At 36.3% G+C, this 14,741-nt stretch overlaps 1 protein-coding gene across 4 annotated transcripts in view; it reads right to left on the reverse strand.

Annotated features, from left to right (window-relative positions):
- Window positions 1–14,741, reverse strand: part of MYO9A (myosin IXA) — a 2,281,069-nt gene that overhangs the window by 917,499 nt on the left and 1,348,829 nt on the right. For all 4 annotated transcript variants that reach the window (XM_044077496.1, XM_044077494.1, XM_044077495.1 and 1 more), the window contains exon 14: window positions 12,533–12,652. In XM_044077496.1, coding sequence (XP_043933431.1) covers window positions 12,533–12,652 — 120 coding nt within the window. The remainder of the gene's footprint in view (window positions 1–12,532; window positions 12,653–14,741) is intronic.

The following is a 14,741-nucleotide window of genomic DNA, read 5'->3' on the forward strand; positions in this document are numbered from 1 at the left end:
AACTAAACTCCCAGGTCTTAATGACATAGTCTCCCTTGCTCCAATACTCAAACTGAGAGCAGCCAAATTATGATTCTTGTATTACTCTGCTATGTATAGATATTTAGCCCTATATATTTTATATGTAAATTATTTTATATACAAATACTTTTAGTGTTGACAATATATATGATGTTTTACAATATTTGTAACACTGTATAGCACAACACTAATACCATTATGTAGTGTACTGCTTTAAAAATTTTAATTGATTTATTACTTAATTGAATTTTAATTAGAGCTTGTATATAAGAGGTGGAGTTTGTATATGTGGTGTTTCATTTCTGAAGAAGTGGTTGACAAAAACGGATGTGGAATAAAACGTTAAAAGATACTGTGTGGTGTGCTCCTGTTTAGAAGTTTGCTTATGAGATCCACTAAAGATATCGTGTGGTGACGCTTCTGTTAACATTTTGTGTACTAAGAAGAGATCTACAATTGTTTTGCTGCCTGTGGTCCTTTGGTGTCTTTTTGGCGTTTATCAGTTTGGTTGACACCTTCCTGTTTCAGTGACCTGAATATTAACTGGCTAGGCTCCCAAAAATAAAAACAAAAAATAATGCAACAGCTGGCTTTTCACAACCCTATTCAGGTAGTTCAGCAGTTCATTCAAGTTAACCTCCAAGTGGAAACAGCTCTTTTACTGATGTATTACTCATCAGCATCTCGTGCCAGTGCAAATCTGTCATCTGTCTTACCAAACTCTCTAAGTGGTCACTACCCCATCATTACTTCCTGGTCCTTTAAAATACAAAAAGAAGTGAAGAAGTGGTTGACGAAAACGGATGTGGAATAAAACGTTAAAAGATACTGTGTGGTGTGCTCCTGTTTAGCAGTTTGCTTATGAGATCCACTAAAGATATCGTGTGGTGACGCTTCTGTTAACATTTTGTGTACTAAGAAGAGATCTACAATTGTTTTGCTGCCTGTGGTCCTTTGGTGTCTTTTTGGCGTTTATCAGTTTGGTTGACACCTTCCTGTTTCAGTTTCTTGGTGTTCCTAGGATGGACCTCATGGGCAGCTCCAATTCTGGAAGCCTTCAACGTAGCTCAGTAGGAGAATTGCGTAAGCTGGTAGGACAGCTGACACACCTTGTTGGCCTGCTGACTCCTTTGAGCCAATCAATGTCAATGCTACTTACGTCGCTACCTCCTCGAGACAACCAGGAAGCGGAAAAAGGCTTAGGAGTAATGCTAGAGGTGAAATGGTGCGTGATACTCGTAAATGGACTTGGATAACATCAATGAAGCACAGAATAGTTTGTGCGATATACCGAGACTTTTTGACAGTGTTAACCATGATAGTGGATCTATTAATAATACTGGTAGTCCCTGTCTTTCTGTTCTTAATCGGACAACGACTAACTACAACAGATCTGCAGGTACTAAAAAGCTTTTTAAAGACATTTTAAATGCTAAATTCGATTTTCAAAAGAAAACGACTGTTATAGCTAACAATGGGACATATAAAACTATGTTGGAAGACTTTGATTATTTTCTTTACATACTAAAAATGTTGCAAATGGATAACTCTTATTTGAAACATTGTTTGTCACTGAATATTGTGCCCAAGGGCCTTAGGATTTGTAAATATCCCAATAATGTAACGAAGGCAGTGAGTTTCATAGTGATTTGTTAACAGCCTTCGAAAAATGTGGTGTGGACATTATGAGGGCTATTATTAAAAATAATGAACACGAAATTGACAGGCTTAATGTGAAGATAGAACAGCTTAATCATAGTATTATAACTGATCTTGTTTATACCATTGAGGAAGAGAAAGTGAAATATTTTAAAGTACTGAAGAATGTTGAAGCTAAATGTTTAGAGGTTCAAAATAGGAAACTCAATAAAATAGAGAGGGACCTCCACGAGTATAAGACTAAAACCCATTACCCTAAACCAAAAATTAGGGGTAGGAATGTAATAAGCTATCAACCTGAAATCCAAGACAAGGATGAAGTATTTTTTGTGGATGAGAATTTTGATAGTGAATTTCCTCCCCTTAGAAGATCGGAGAGGCTCAGGTCTAAATATAATACCGAACCTCATTCAAAAAACTATCAGGGAAATCAAAGGAGACCTCAAATGAGGAATCCAGTCAAGTGGGATTAATTAATCAGATTGAGAACACTGGTTTCAAATGGACTCGTGGTGATTTTTCTATTTATAATTACTCTTCCTTTTCAGTTAATGATGTGACTTTTAGTTTGTTTTCCAAAGGCTTTGGTTTTATACCTACAAACAGGACAAACATGTTTAATTTATTGATAGATTTGAAATTATTCATTAGGAAAAAGAATCTGGAACTGATTTTTCAGGGCAACAATGTTTGTAACCGAAACAACAGCTTAAGGCGGAGAAGTACATTTAACCCTCCGATACACCCCCAGCTTAGGTACCTGGAGAATGTCCTAGAGCATACTTTTAGGAAGGCTCTTTCACACAACTATGTGAATTATAATTTAACACTAGAAGAGAAAAACACTTTGGATGTGATTAGTAGGGACAGGACTCTCCGGGTGATGAAACCTGACAAAGGAGGGGGTGTTGTATTTATGGATCAGATGCAATATGAGGGTAAAATGTTGGAAATCCTTAATAACTCAGACAAATATGTCAGAGTTTCTATTAATGAAATCCATATAGCTTGCAAGAAGATTTACCTACTTTTAAATGATTTGCTTATGGAAGGCCTTATAGATTTAGATACTTATAGATACCTACACGTAGAAGCCAAGGGTGCCTGTGATTTTGGTATACCTAAAATACATAAAGATGTTAATGACCCACCACTAAGAGCAATAGTGGCTGCAGAAGGTTCGGTCACAGCACCCTTGGCTAAATACGTGGATATGAAAACTAAAAAAATAGTTTCTCAAAATCAGAATATTTTGAAAGATTCTTGGGATCTTCTTAGAAAATAAGAACACTCACTATGTTCCACAGAACTTTCTTTTGGAACAATGGATGTAGTGGACCTTTTCACCAGTATACCCCATGGAATTGGTTTGCAGTGGTTTGAGGAAATGCTTATTGACTACAACGGGCTTACCAATAATGAATTTAGAACATTGTTGGTTCTTATGGAAGTCACACTAAAATACAATTTCATTTACTTTGCTGGTGAATACTACCAGCAAGTAAGGGGTGTAGCCATGGGGGCCCCATGTGCCCCGACATATGCAAATATCATCATGGCATATTGGGAGAACAATTTTTTGTTGAACTCAATCTACAAGGACAAATGGTTACTTTATGGCAGATTCTTAGATCTTTGCTTCTTGTGGATAGGGGACGAAGTTTCTTTTGGTGAGATGGTTAATTATCTTAGTAATACTACAACCTTTCTGAAATTTACCTACAAGTTTGATAGTGATACTCTGAACTATTTAGATATTACTATTACCAAAATGGACAAGCACTTTGTTTCAAAAGTATTTAGGAAGGATACTTTTTCAAATTCTTATCTTCATTTTACCAGCTCACACCCCTTTTCACAAAAAAGAGGAGTACTCAAGGGGCAATTTGTTAGAATTAGTAGAATGTCCTCTGAAGATGGAGATTTTTTTAAGGAATGTGAGTGGTTAAGGGCTCATTTTCAGAATAGAGGTTACCCAGATGAACTTATAGATGAAGTATACAAAGAGGTATCTTTGGCTAAAAATTCTAGATTTGCCCCAATTTTGGGCACTGGTTGTGAGCTAATGGGTTCATCAACGAAGTCTCAAGCTGTAAATAGTTACACCAATAGCTTGGTAACTACTTTTGATGGACAATCAGCCTCGATTAGAAAAATTATGGAAAGGGAATGGGAGAACTTCTCCAAAATTTCGGATTTAAATAATATTTTTTCTGATAAACTGAAGTTTGTCTATAGAAAAGGGAAAACAATAAAAAATTATTTGGAGATGGGTTACATGGACCCAAAATCTTGTATATCTTCCAACAAGAAAGGTTTGTTCAAATGTGGCGCTTGTAAATATTGCTCATATTTATCTGTTGGAGAGAGTTATTTTTTGAAGGCAAGGGACAAGAGACTGTTTCTAATTTGTTTGCCAACTGCAACACAAATGGTATCATTTATTTGGCAGTATGTATGGTTTGTGGCTCATTCTACATAGGAAAGAGTGAAAGAAAGCTCAAACAACGTATTTATGAGCATTTATATGAGATTAGAACGAAAAAGAAACTAATGCACTTTATAAACACTCCTGTCTTTGTACTAAATCCAAATTTCAATTTTTGTGTTGGAAGTGGTACAGTGCGATCCCAGGGGTGGCATGTGGGAGACTAGGGTTGAATTTAGGGAGCTTTTTTGGCAAATTGTACTAGAATCAACTAAACTCCCAGGTCTTAATGACATAGTCTCCCTTGCTCCAATACTCAAACTGAGAGCAGCCAAATTATGATTCTTGTATTACTCTGCTATGTATAGATATTTAGCCCTATATATTTTATATGTAAATTATTTTATATACAAATACTTTTAGTGTTGACAATATATATGATGTTTTACAATATTTGTAACACTGTATAGCACAACACTAATACCATTATGTAGTGTACTGCTTTAAAAATTTTAATTGATTTATTACTTAATTGAATTTTAATTAGAACTTGTATATAAGAGGTGGAGTTTGTATATGTGGTGTTTCATTTCTGAAGAAGTGGTTGACAAAAACGGATGTGGAATAAAACGTTAAAAGATACTGTGTGGTGTGCTCCTGTTTAGAAGTTTGCTTATGAGATCCACTAAAGATATCGTGTGGTGACGCTTCTGTTAACATTTTGTGTACTAAGAAGAGATCTACAATTGTTTTGCTGCCTGTGGTCCTTTGGTGTCTTTTTGGCGTTTATCAGTTTGGTTGACACCTTCCTGTTTCAGTGACCTGAATATTAACTGGCTAGGCTCCCAAAAATAAAAACAAAAAATAATGCAACAGCTGGCTTTTCACAACCCTATTCAGGTAGTTCAGCAGTTCATTCAAGTTAACCTCCAAGTGGAAACAGCTCTTTTACTGATGTATTACTCATCAGCATCTCGTGCCAGTGCAAATCTGTCATCTGTCTTACCAAACTCTCTAAGTGGTCACTACCCCATCATTACTTCCTGGTCCTTTAAAATACAAAAAAAAAATGAACTATCCTTTGACCATTCCTTCCAAAACAGCAAATAGCTGCATCTACATAATTGGTTTAATACTATTTGGCTGGCTCCCCCTTTATCTAAACATCCAACCTCTGTGAAGCCCTTCAACACAATAACTCAATTCTTCAAAGATTCAAAGAAACGTTACTGTCATTTAGGAAACACAAGAGCTACCTAAACGAAATTTCGAGTGTCAGCTCTTTTACAGGAGAAAACAAACACAGACAGACATGACAGGTATTAAAGAATAAACAGTAACTATAGTACAAAAGTAAATATCTAGGTAGCTGATGCACATGCTTGTACACTATTTATTTACACTGGACTACAATGACTACTAGGTGATTAACACAAGTGCACTAAACACACAGGTGAGACGGGGTGATATTGCACATAAGGAAGGGATTGGAAGATTGGAACTGCACTTGAATAAGAATATATTAATTTTAGCAAAACTAATTACTGTACGAAAAAAAAGGAAAATAATGAGATCGGAACAATTTATTATCGTTTTGATACATCCAGATTTACATCTGCATTAACAAGTCTTAAAACTGTTCATGAATCTGGAGGTCCTGCGGCACCTTCTACCAGATGTAAGTTTAGTGAACCAATCATACGCTGGATGAGAAGTGTCACTTAGTATTTTGTGGGACCTCTGTTTACATCTCATTTCAAAGAGCTCCTGTAAGGTAGTAAGACTAGTGCCCAAGACCGTTTCTGCTGTTCTTATTCTTTGCAACTTCTTCCTTTTGGCCACTGTGCTGTTACTGTAGAGGATTACTTCCTTTGGATTACTGCTTCATTTACACAAATAAGACTTGGAGGTGATCTCTGACATCAGTGAAAGGCTTCACAATCACTGTATTACTATAACCTACATATTTACTTGAAAAATGAAACACATATCCTACTATCGACAACCATACGAACTTATCTAAAAAAATGGTAAAAGCAATGTTCGACAACCCTACACTGTTCTCGAAACATCTTGAAAGGCATTCTCACTTCAGGCAAAAGACACTCACTATTCCCTCTCATTCATCTTTTAACAGCTGAGGAGCTATACAAATCACTTACTAGTTACCATAAAAAAATTCTCCTGCTACCTCCAACATTACCCATACACCTTTCTCTTCACAAATCAAACAAACCTACAGCTTCAGAATACTTCTGATTCATAGCCAAATCCCCCACCCCCTGGCAAAATACTTGAAAAATTAGTCTATAAACAGCTTCTAGTACAGTAAAAAGATGCCCTTGAGCTGATGTTATGGTGTCTCTATGAGTAGGCCCCCATAGAGCTCTTGTGGCATATTACGGAAGTAGATTGCCATGCCTTTCTTCTACACAGATACTGCTGCTGGCCAGTTGTGTCACAACCAGGTTTTAAAATGAGCCTAACAGTTTATAATCTTGTGCTTTAACCTCTAAGCTATCGGGTTGGATACATTCAGTTTAACAGAATTCTTACTAATCCCAAATACATTTTTTATCCCTCCCATAATTGGATAGGAGATAGGAAATTCACCCCAGGGATCACTTCAATCATCCTGTTAGACAGGGGACCAGGGAAGTAATAGCCAGGGAATTGTTATGGCTAGGCTTGTATAGGCCCTAGGGCCGATAGCCTAGTACCAACCTATGAACCTATAATACTGCAACTGCACTGAGTGAGTGTGTGGTTATCAAACACATACCAAAGTATGGACTAACAGGAATTCTTTGGAGCTGTACTGACTATGCAGAGCCTTTAATTTTGTTGACCATGATCTATGCACCTCTAAACTTTACCTTTCTGACTTCTCAACCTTCTCTCACCTGATTCAGAAACTATTCAACCCACAATCATGTCAAAGTTTGTTTCCATAATTACCATCATCTCCATAATCAAAAATTTCTTACTTTCAGATCTCCCACAATTTAAAATAGCTCTTTGCCCTTCTCTGCAAATATTTACAATTTGCATATTTCCAATGACTACATCAAAATCAATTCCAGTAGCTTTGCCTCTGGTTTTACATGAATAAACTCTTTGGAAATTCCCATAAACCAATACGTTGCTTGTTAGAACTCCTCAGTACCTCAAAAACGACATTTGCTTCATAATAAATGATCCCTGGAACAATAGTATCCTCTCCTTTAATACCTACAAGTACTTAGATATAAACTTAGATGTGCATTTTGCCTTCACTCATTACATCGAACTCACAATGTCCCAAGTTCTTTTCATATACTCAAATTTGCAATCCAACTTACTGAAAATGACTGACTAGTAATATTAAAAGCCTTTTCATCTCCATGCTTGAATACTGCCTACCACTAATTGCCCCTTAATAACAGATGAACAACAAACATTCTACAAAAAAATCCAATACAAACTAATTTGTATAAACATTTCAAATATCAGTATACACTACTGTCATCTCCGTGACAATAACTGAAACAACCACCTATGTTGCTGTTACACTCTTTAAGCTTTCAAAATAAACACAACCGAAATCCTTTATGCCGACACTTTGGAGCAATCCTTCTCTAAAATGAGGCCTACTGCAAAGCTTACATAAAAGCTTACATCAAATGCAACTGTGTTTTTCATAATTCACATTGTCTTTCTCTTTGAAACCTCATCTCTACTCCATTTTTTATCTACTTATACCCTTATGTAAACTACTGAGGTCACTGGGGTAGAAGTCATTAAATAATGACAGACATTTGAGATTTAGCCTTCATATCCTTCAGAAAATGCACACTAAAATAAACCACCCCCTTCAAGCAGCTTTCTAAGTTTATAAGATGAATAAAATCTGTGTGACTGTTTATGGACTCATTTATGTTGTGGTTTGCTGGTAGAAAGTTGCTTGAAGGAGAGGTTTTCTGTTAGTGTGCATTTTCTGAAGGACAGAAAGGCTAAATCTCAAATGCTTGTCACTATTTAATGACTTCAACCCCAGTACCTTACTAGAAAACTAATTTTTTATGTAAAAAAGACCAAAACTATGAGGTAAAAATCTGGATGGGACCCAAGGAAGGAAAAAAAAAACAGCACAGAAGGTTCTCTTTTCTCCATTGCTTCTCCTCAACAGCACTGATGTACTAGGCAAGCATGGAAACGCAACTCCCATACACATGCGCAGTACATCGAAAACCCAAATGAATGTAAAACAACTCGGGAATATTACAGTGCCACTACAGAAAGACATTATTTAAGAAAGGTAAGCAATTGTATCGCACAGCACTGAAAAGCCTTAATTGGCTAGAACTGCCACATCAACTAATATATATATACAACTTCTTACCACTTATAAAATTATCCTGCGTCCATTTGCCTGTCTAGTACTAAAAAACATTCTAGACAGTTGTGTTCTCAGTCAGTCACTGCTGTCTACAAACCTAACAAATCTGCTGGGCATTGTCTGTACTCGTACAAGGTTGCTAAAGCCTGGAACTCCTTATCTGTATCCATCAGGTCTATACCTTCCCTCCCATCTTTCAAAACCTGAAAGACTTCCTAGCTAAAATTTGGTTCTTTTCTTGCTCAAAACTGGGCTAAACTATATCCCTAAATGTGAAAAAGTACCTTTTCATTCCTTATAGCTCCTTAATCTCCCTTCTTCACTTACTTCCTTACTGCTTACTCATTACTAATTCTCTTCCCAGACTTTCTCTCTAAATATACTATAAGCCTGTTTTTCCCTCACTTCATATTGCAATTCCAATTCGTATTAGACTAACTTACCTTTAATTTCATTACAAACTGTCTAAAATTTCTCTAAATATTAAATGATTGCCATATACTGTACCCTGTATCGATTCCTAACCAATGCTTTTATAATATGTCTAATTTGCTACAATTATTTAAACTGCAGATGTTTTAGTTTTAGTTTTGAAGATTGTTTTCCTTAAAATGTTGTGTGATAATTTGGAACTTTTCTTCCTGGGCCTCTGCTGAAAATGGTCTTCTACCCAGTCGGACTTTTGCGGTAATCAAATGTCAATAAATAAATAAATAAACGTCATTGTACAACAGAAATACCACACCAACCATGGATAAATCCAGCATTACTCACACTCAGTCGTGGGTTACTGCTTAACTAATAAGCACAGCAGCAAGACAAGAGTGAAATATGATAATGTGGGGCAACAGCAAGTCAGGTCGGCTAGATCATAACACAGTAGTACTGTACACAAGGGCTCAAGCTTGTTAATGGATTTACAAGCTATACCGATATGAGCCGGAATCTGAGGGTTAGCAATCTTTAAAAGACTTTTTGTAGTTTTTATCTGTGTATAGTGCAATGGTATAACCACATCTGAACATGATTTACATGGTCCTGGTTTTAGAGATGGTGGACTAAAGAGTACCGGGACCCAATCTAGAACAACTACTTGTTTAGTGTGACCTTAGGAAGGTTACTGAACTTTCTACAACTTCATCCTTCCCAAGCATGAAATGCCATAAGTTAGTCTCAAAAACACTGACTGAATCTGAACCATTATATAACCATTAGTATATGTAGCAGACTTCAGGGACTTAAACAAAAGCGTCACTAGCACAGCACGTCCGTTTCAGATATGAAATACTTCTTTCAATAGGTGCAAGGGGATAAGAAAAGATGAAAGTAAAATACCACAATTTTAACCCCTTACAGATGCTCATTATTCTGAGGTCTTATAGGTTGATAGGTTAAAAGAACATGGGAGACCAGGGTTGTCTGTTACTTTTGTTATTAAATAATGGAACCACTGGATAAATAATTCTCAGTTGTACTAAAGTGCAAAGACATGTAGCATTGGGGAGGGTGAAAAGAAAATAATGCAGTATCTAGGCTGCAAGTAAGTCAATGAATGAAAAATAAAAGACTGGGTTTACAGTTCACAACCTGTTGAAAATGACAGAAACAAAACGAGAAATTATGAAAGCTAAAATGTTTACTGCAGAACAAAATTTAATTTTATCTCTGTCTCTGCCTCTCCAATTTTCAGCATCAGAAGAAATGTTCAGAAAGTCTCTTATTAATAAACAGTTCAATACAAGGTAAACCACTTTACAGTATATGGCAGTCAGCAAAGAGGATGAAAGCACTGATCTGTTAACAAGCTGCTTCCAGTATTCCAGAGTACAGGGTCCGACTCCTTCTACTTTGCGAGTCCAAGTATGTCACTTAACCAGACAATGCTTCCGGATCACCCCTTAAAAGGAACATATTTCCAGTGGGGTTAGCTAGCTAACAAATAAATAAATACTTGTTGAATGATGCAGCACTGAATTCTACAATCCAGTAAGAATAAAATATATTTAGTTATTAAATCTGAAACAAATAAATGGTGGAACTAGCAATCTCCATAGCATATCCATTTAAAAGTTAAGTCTTCTCGCCAAAGAATGATGACAGAACTACTGTAGACTGTTATGACATGAGCTGGAACTGACTTCATATAGGCTTCTGCCTGAATAACTTGGTAAATGAAAAGCAGGCCTGACAGTAAGCAAATTTCTCTGTCAGCTGGAACTTCAAAAGTTAAGAATGAAAAGAAGAACTGAAGGTGCATACCGTCAAACAAAATACTTTAAGGTTTATCTGTTATTCATACTTGAAAAACAAGCTAGTAAAATTCAGCCAAGAAAACAACAAATAATGCATTTTTAAAATAATTCTAGCATTGACAGAGGAAGTGTATAATTAACCACAATCAAAGATGAAACATTAATGTACTCCTTTCTAAAACAATTCATTCTTTTGTACTTGTGTTTTGACTTTTACCTCTTTTCTGCTCAAGTCCATGGTACTGGGAAGTCGTTATCTCCAGTGATTAATACTTACTCCAACTCTTTATGAACTTCCCCCTCTCGTTTCAGTAAAGCTTACAGTGATGTTTCATGCAATGTCACTTATTGTTATAGCATGAATATAACTGGTGCAGAGTATGGGTTAGCCAATTTACTTTGCTGTTCCCTTTATTATACTGTTACTGCAAAATTTCTCTTCTGTTTTTTGCATGAGATGTCCCGCCTCCCTTTTGGGTATACCTGCGTGCAATCATCCTGGTTAAGCACATTCAACCACCTATGGTCATCACAACACCAGTAATGAAATCACATACTGAGTGATGCTAGGCACTTCTCACTGAATGGGCATTAATCAGCCATTCTACAGTCATTTGAAAGGCAGTCTGAGTCCTACCCCTGCATCTAGCACTGATGCTCTTGGTTAAGGTCATGCACACACACCTGCACTATGACAAAGTACAACCTCACTAAAGTCAAACTGAAACTTAGCACTCCTTAATATTACAAACAATTCAATTCCAAAGGTAAATAAAATGCTTATCTTTTCCAATGTATAGCAAAATGATATCAAGAATAATCCCATTTTGCTGTCCAAACAACATTAATACAATCTTTTTTAGGCTTTTTAGCAGACATGGGAAGCGTCTATCTGTAAGCTTGGCCACTTTCCATTAAAGTGACATCAGTAATTTTTCTGATGATATCATTATCTGTGAGTTGTTCTCCCTCTCAGATGATGTTCGATTCCATGATGCTGGAGATGGCTCAGACTATGTCCTTTGAGACAGAAGTGACACACCATAAAGGAGAGTGCTAGCAGTCATTAGGCAAGAGACAAAGATGTTAGGTTACAGAAATGGAGGCCAAATGCATTTACAAACCACCACCACTGGTAACTTAAGCCATACAAAGAATATCTTATAATTTGATTAGTACCTCCATGATTCAGTAGAAATTCTCCTGTTTTCATAGTTCTAAAATAAGTAATAACGACCTGGAAATTTGTCTGCAAGGAGACTTTTTTTCATTATTTGGGAAATTAATTTGTAATTTTGGTAAAGTTCCAAGAAGCAATCCAAGCAGGGCTTATTAAGGATTTTTTAAAGTAACTATGGTGTTCTTCCTACTGCCAGCAAAATCCATACCAAAAGAAACTTGATGCGACTAAACAAATGGAATGATTTTTTTTAATGCTGGTCAGCTGCTAGTTAAATTCCATTATCAAATTCAGATACACATTCAAAATATCAGAGACCTTGCATTTTAAAACAGCAGCATACTATTATATGAAATCCTTAATAAGATACCCTTTAGGATGGCTACATGTTTTGACTCAGTAGATTGTAACAGACTATGTATTTAGGAAGAAACTTCATCACATTTCTATTGGCCAATGCTTGACCAATAAGGCAAGCACAAGAAACATGAAGCACAAAATGCTTACAGGCTAAAAATGCAAACCAATCTTGAAAATCTGTAAATACTGCTGGCCTCCATTTCCTGGTCTGCGAATGCAGCATCACAGAAGAGTGTGGGATGACAAATCCTTACTGTACTTCTCCTCCTTGCACCTCTGCAGGATTTCTAAGCTCCTTTGATGGACCGGATGATGCAGAAAGCTAAAGCTATCCATACTTTTCAAGACAGCACTTGGCACTGCATCCTCATTCCCTTGGAGAAGCAAAAACAAACAAAACAAAAAACAGAGAAAAAGGGGGACAAAACAGATTACAGTGACCAAAATCAAACAGAACCATCCACATTTAAAGAGACTACACTCACCTCAAAATACTTACAAGAAGGAAATCTCGTGTACTTACATATCTCACAGATCCAGAAACACAACATTTGCTTTAAATCCAAAAAATTAGCAAGTACAGTTTTAATATAAAAAATAAATAAATCAACCCAGATAACAAGACAAATTAAGGGCCACCAGACCCCTGATCTTTCTTGTATTACAGAGTGGAGGAAGCAAAGAATGAGCAGAACTGAGCACCACAGCATTTGCACCTCTGTGATTAGGATGGAAAAAAAAAACTGCACATGAATAAAGGAAGCACATAGCCCTTCTGATTTCTGTATTCTATCAGATGGCTTGCTAGTAAGTGCTATGTACATTGCAGTGATCACACCTCTAGGATAGCTCAGGAACAAGCAAGAGATGTTTAAAGTTACCTGAGGGGTGGGACAGGGTGATCAGGTATTGCAGGTATTTATTTTTCTCTGTAATACAGCCTTGTGGAGATTATATGCTTGATTAAAATGACTTTGGTTTTCATTCTTATTATCCGTGTCAATTCCTACTACTACGTTTGCTAGGACCGACTACAATGTTATCTTGTGAAATGTATTATTTCACCTTGGTCTTGCCTGTAAGTGGTCATTTTTATCGGTGTACTGCCCTGGTGAACAAATTTAAGTAAATAAATAAATATCAGCACTCCACATTGCTGAATCAACATAATACATTTACCCTGCTTGAGTATAAATCAGTGAATGCTAATAACGGTCCCTTAGCATTCAGAACTTAGTAGAGCGTAAACCTTACAGGTTAATTAAGCAGGGTGCAGGTCTACTCTACTGTATGTTCCATAATGCTAGCCAAAAAAACTCCATAACTTGGTTTAAGATTTCAAAATCTGGGGATGTCTCCCCAGCCATGATATGATTCAGGACAAGGACTAATGACCACAATAGAATATTTAATTTGTCTAATTTAATGGCCAAATTTCAGAGATGACTGTAAACTTAAAAAACTATACATGAATAAAATGATCCAAAACAATAAATTCAAACATGCTGTCATCCATTTGGGTATCATTAAAATATATCCAATATGACAAACATTAGGTATCCTGGAATATGACTGAAAAAAAAATTTAATTTTTTTAAATTTTGCTTTCATTTCTTTCTTCTTTATAAAATAAAAATCACATTTACATCAGCAAGTCAGGGATGGTAAAGTCATAGGACTAAACATACTGCTGTACGTTTCTCCTCAAAGCTAATAAACGCAATAAAATGAATCTGTTAGCTTTGCAATATTAATGAAAATGTGTTTTTTGTACCCACTATTGCCTTGACCATTAGATAAAGTTGTGGATAGGAAAAGCGGTGGTTGTTGTAACAAGATCTAAAATATGCTGCAATGCTACTAACTGCTGTCTTTTGCTTGCTGTTCAAGAGTCACCTGCTATAAAAGTTGCAATTAAGATACACCTGCTAATTCTGTGTTACAAGGGAGAATGTGAAATGGCTACCCAACCTTTTCACACATTTGTCAGTCCCTCAGACTGGGATGTTGGCTGCAGAAGTAAAGCTCAGCTTTATGCTCCTCTGAAGGTAAGGTGCAGTCAGGGTGATTTGCATTGCTAACACCCAAGGAAGAATACAAGTTAAGATGGAAAACATCATCAGGAACCTCTATATACTATGTTAAACACTGTGGGGCAGTTACAGTGACTTACAACCAGCACCTCCTTTAATTGCTGCATCACAAAACTCTCAGAATGTGTTTGGAGATCATCACAAGGACTACAGAAAAGAATATTAGAAAACTCTGATATCCACTTTTGAAACTGCAGGAAAATTAGCAGGTGCACCCAGACATGAACATACTTTTATCCCATTATGGCTTGTGTGCTTCCTGGTAAAATGCTAGTGGTTGAAACTGAAGTTTAATGGGTGCAGCATTTTTCCATGCACTTGAGAAAGTGAGAAGCAAAATAAAAGTGGAACATGACTTAAAATTTCCTCA

This window comes from Protopterus annectens, chromosome 7.part0 (assembly GCF_019279795.1).
Source record: "Protopterus annectens isolate FY-2018-M chromosome 7.part0, PAN1.0, whole genome shotgun sequence".
NCBI lineage: Eukaryota > Metazoa > Chordata > Ceratodontiformes > Protopteridae > Protopterus > Protopterus annectens.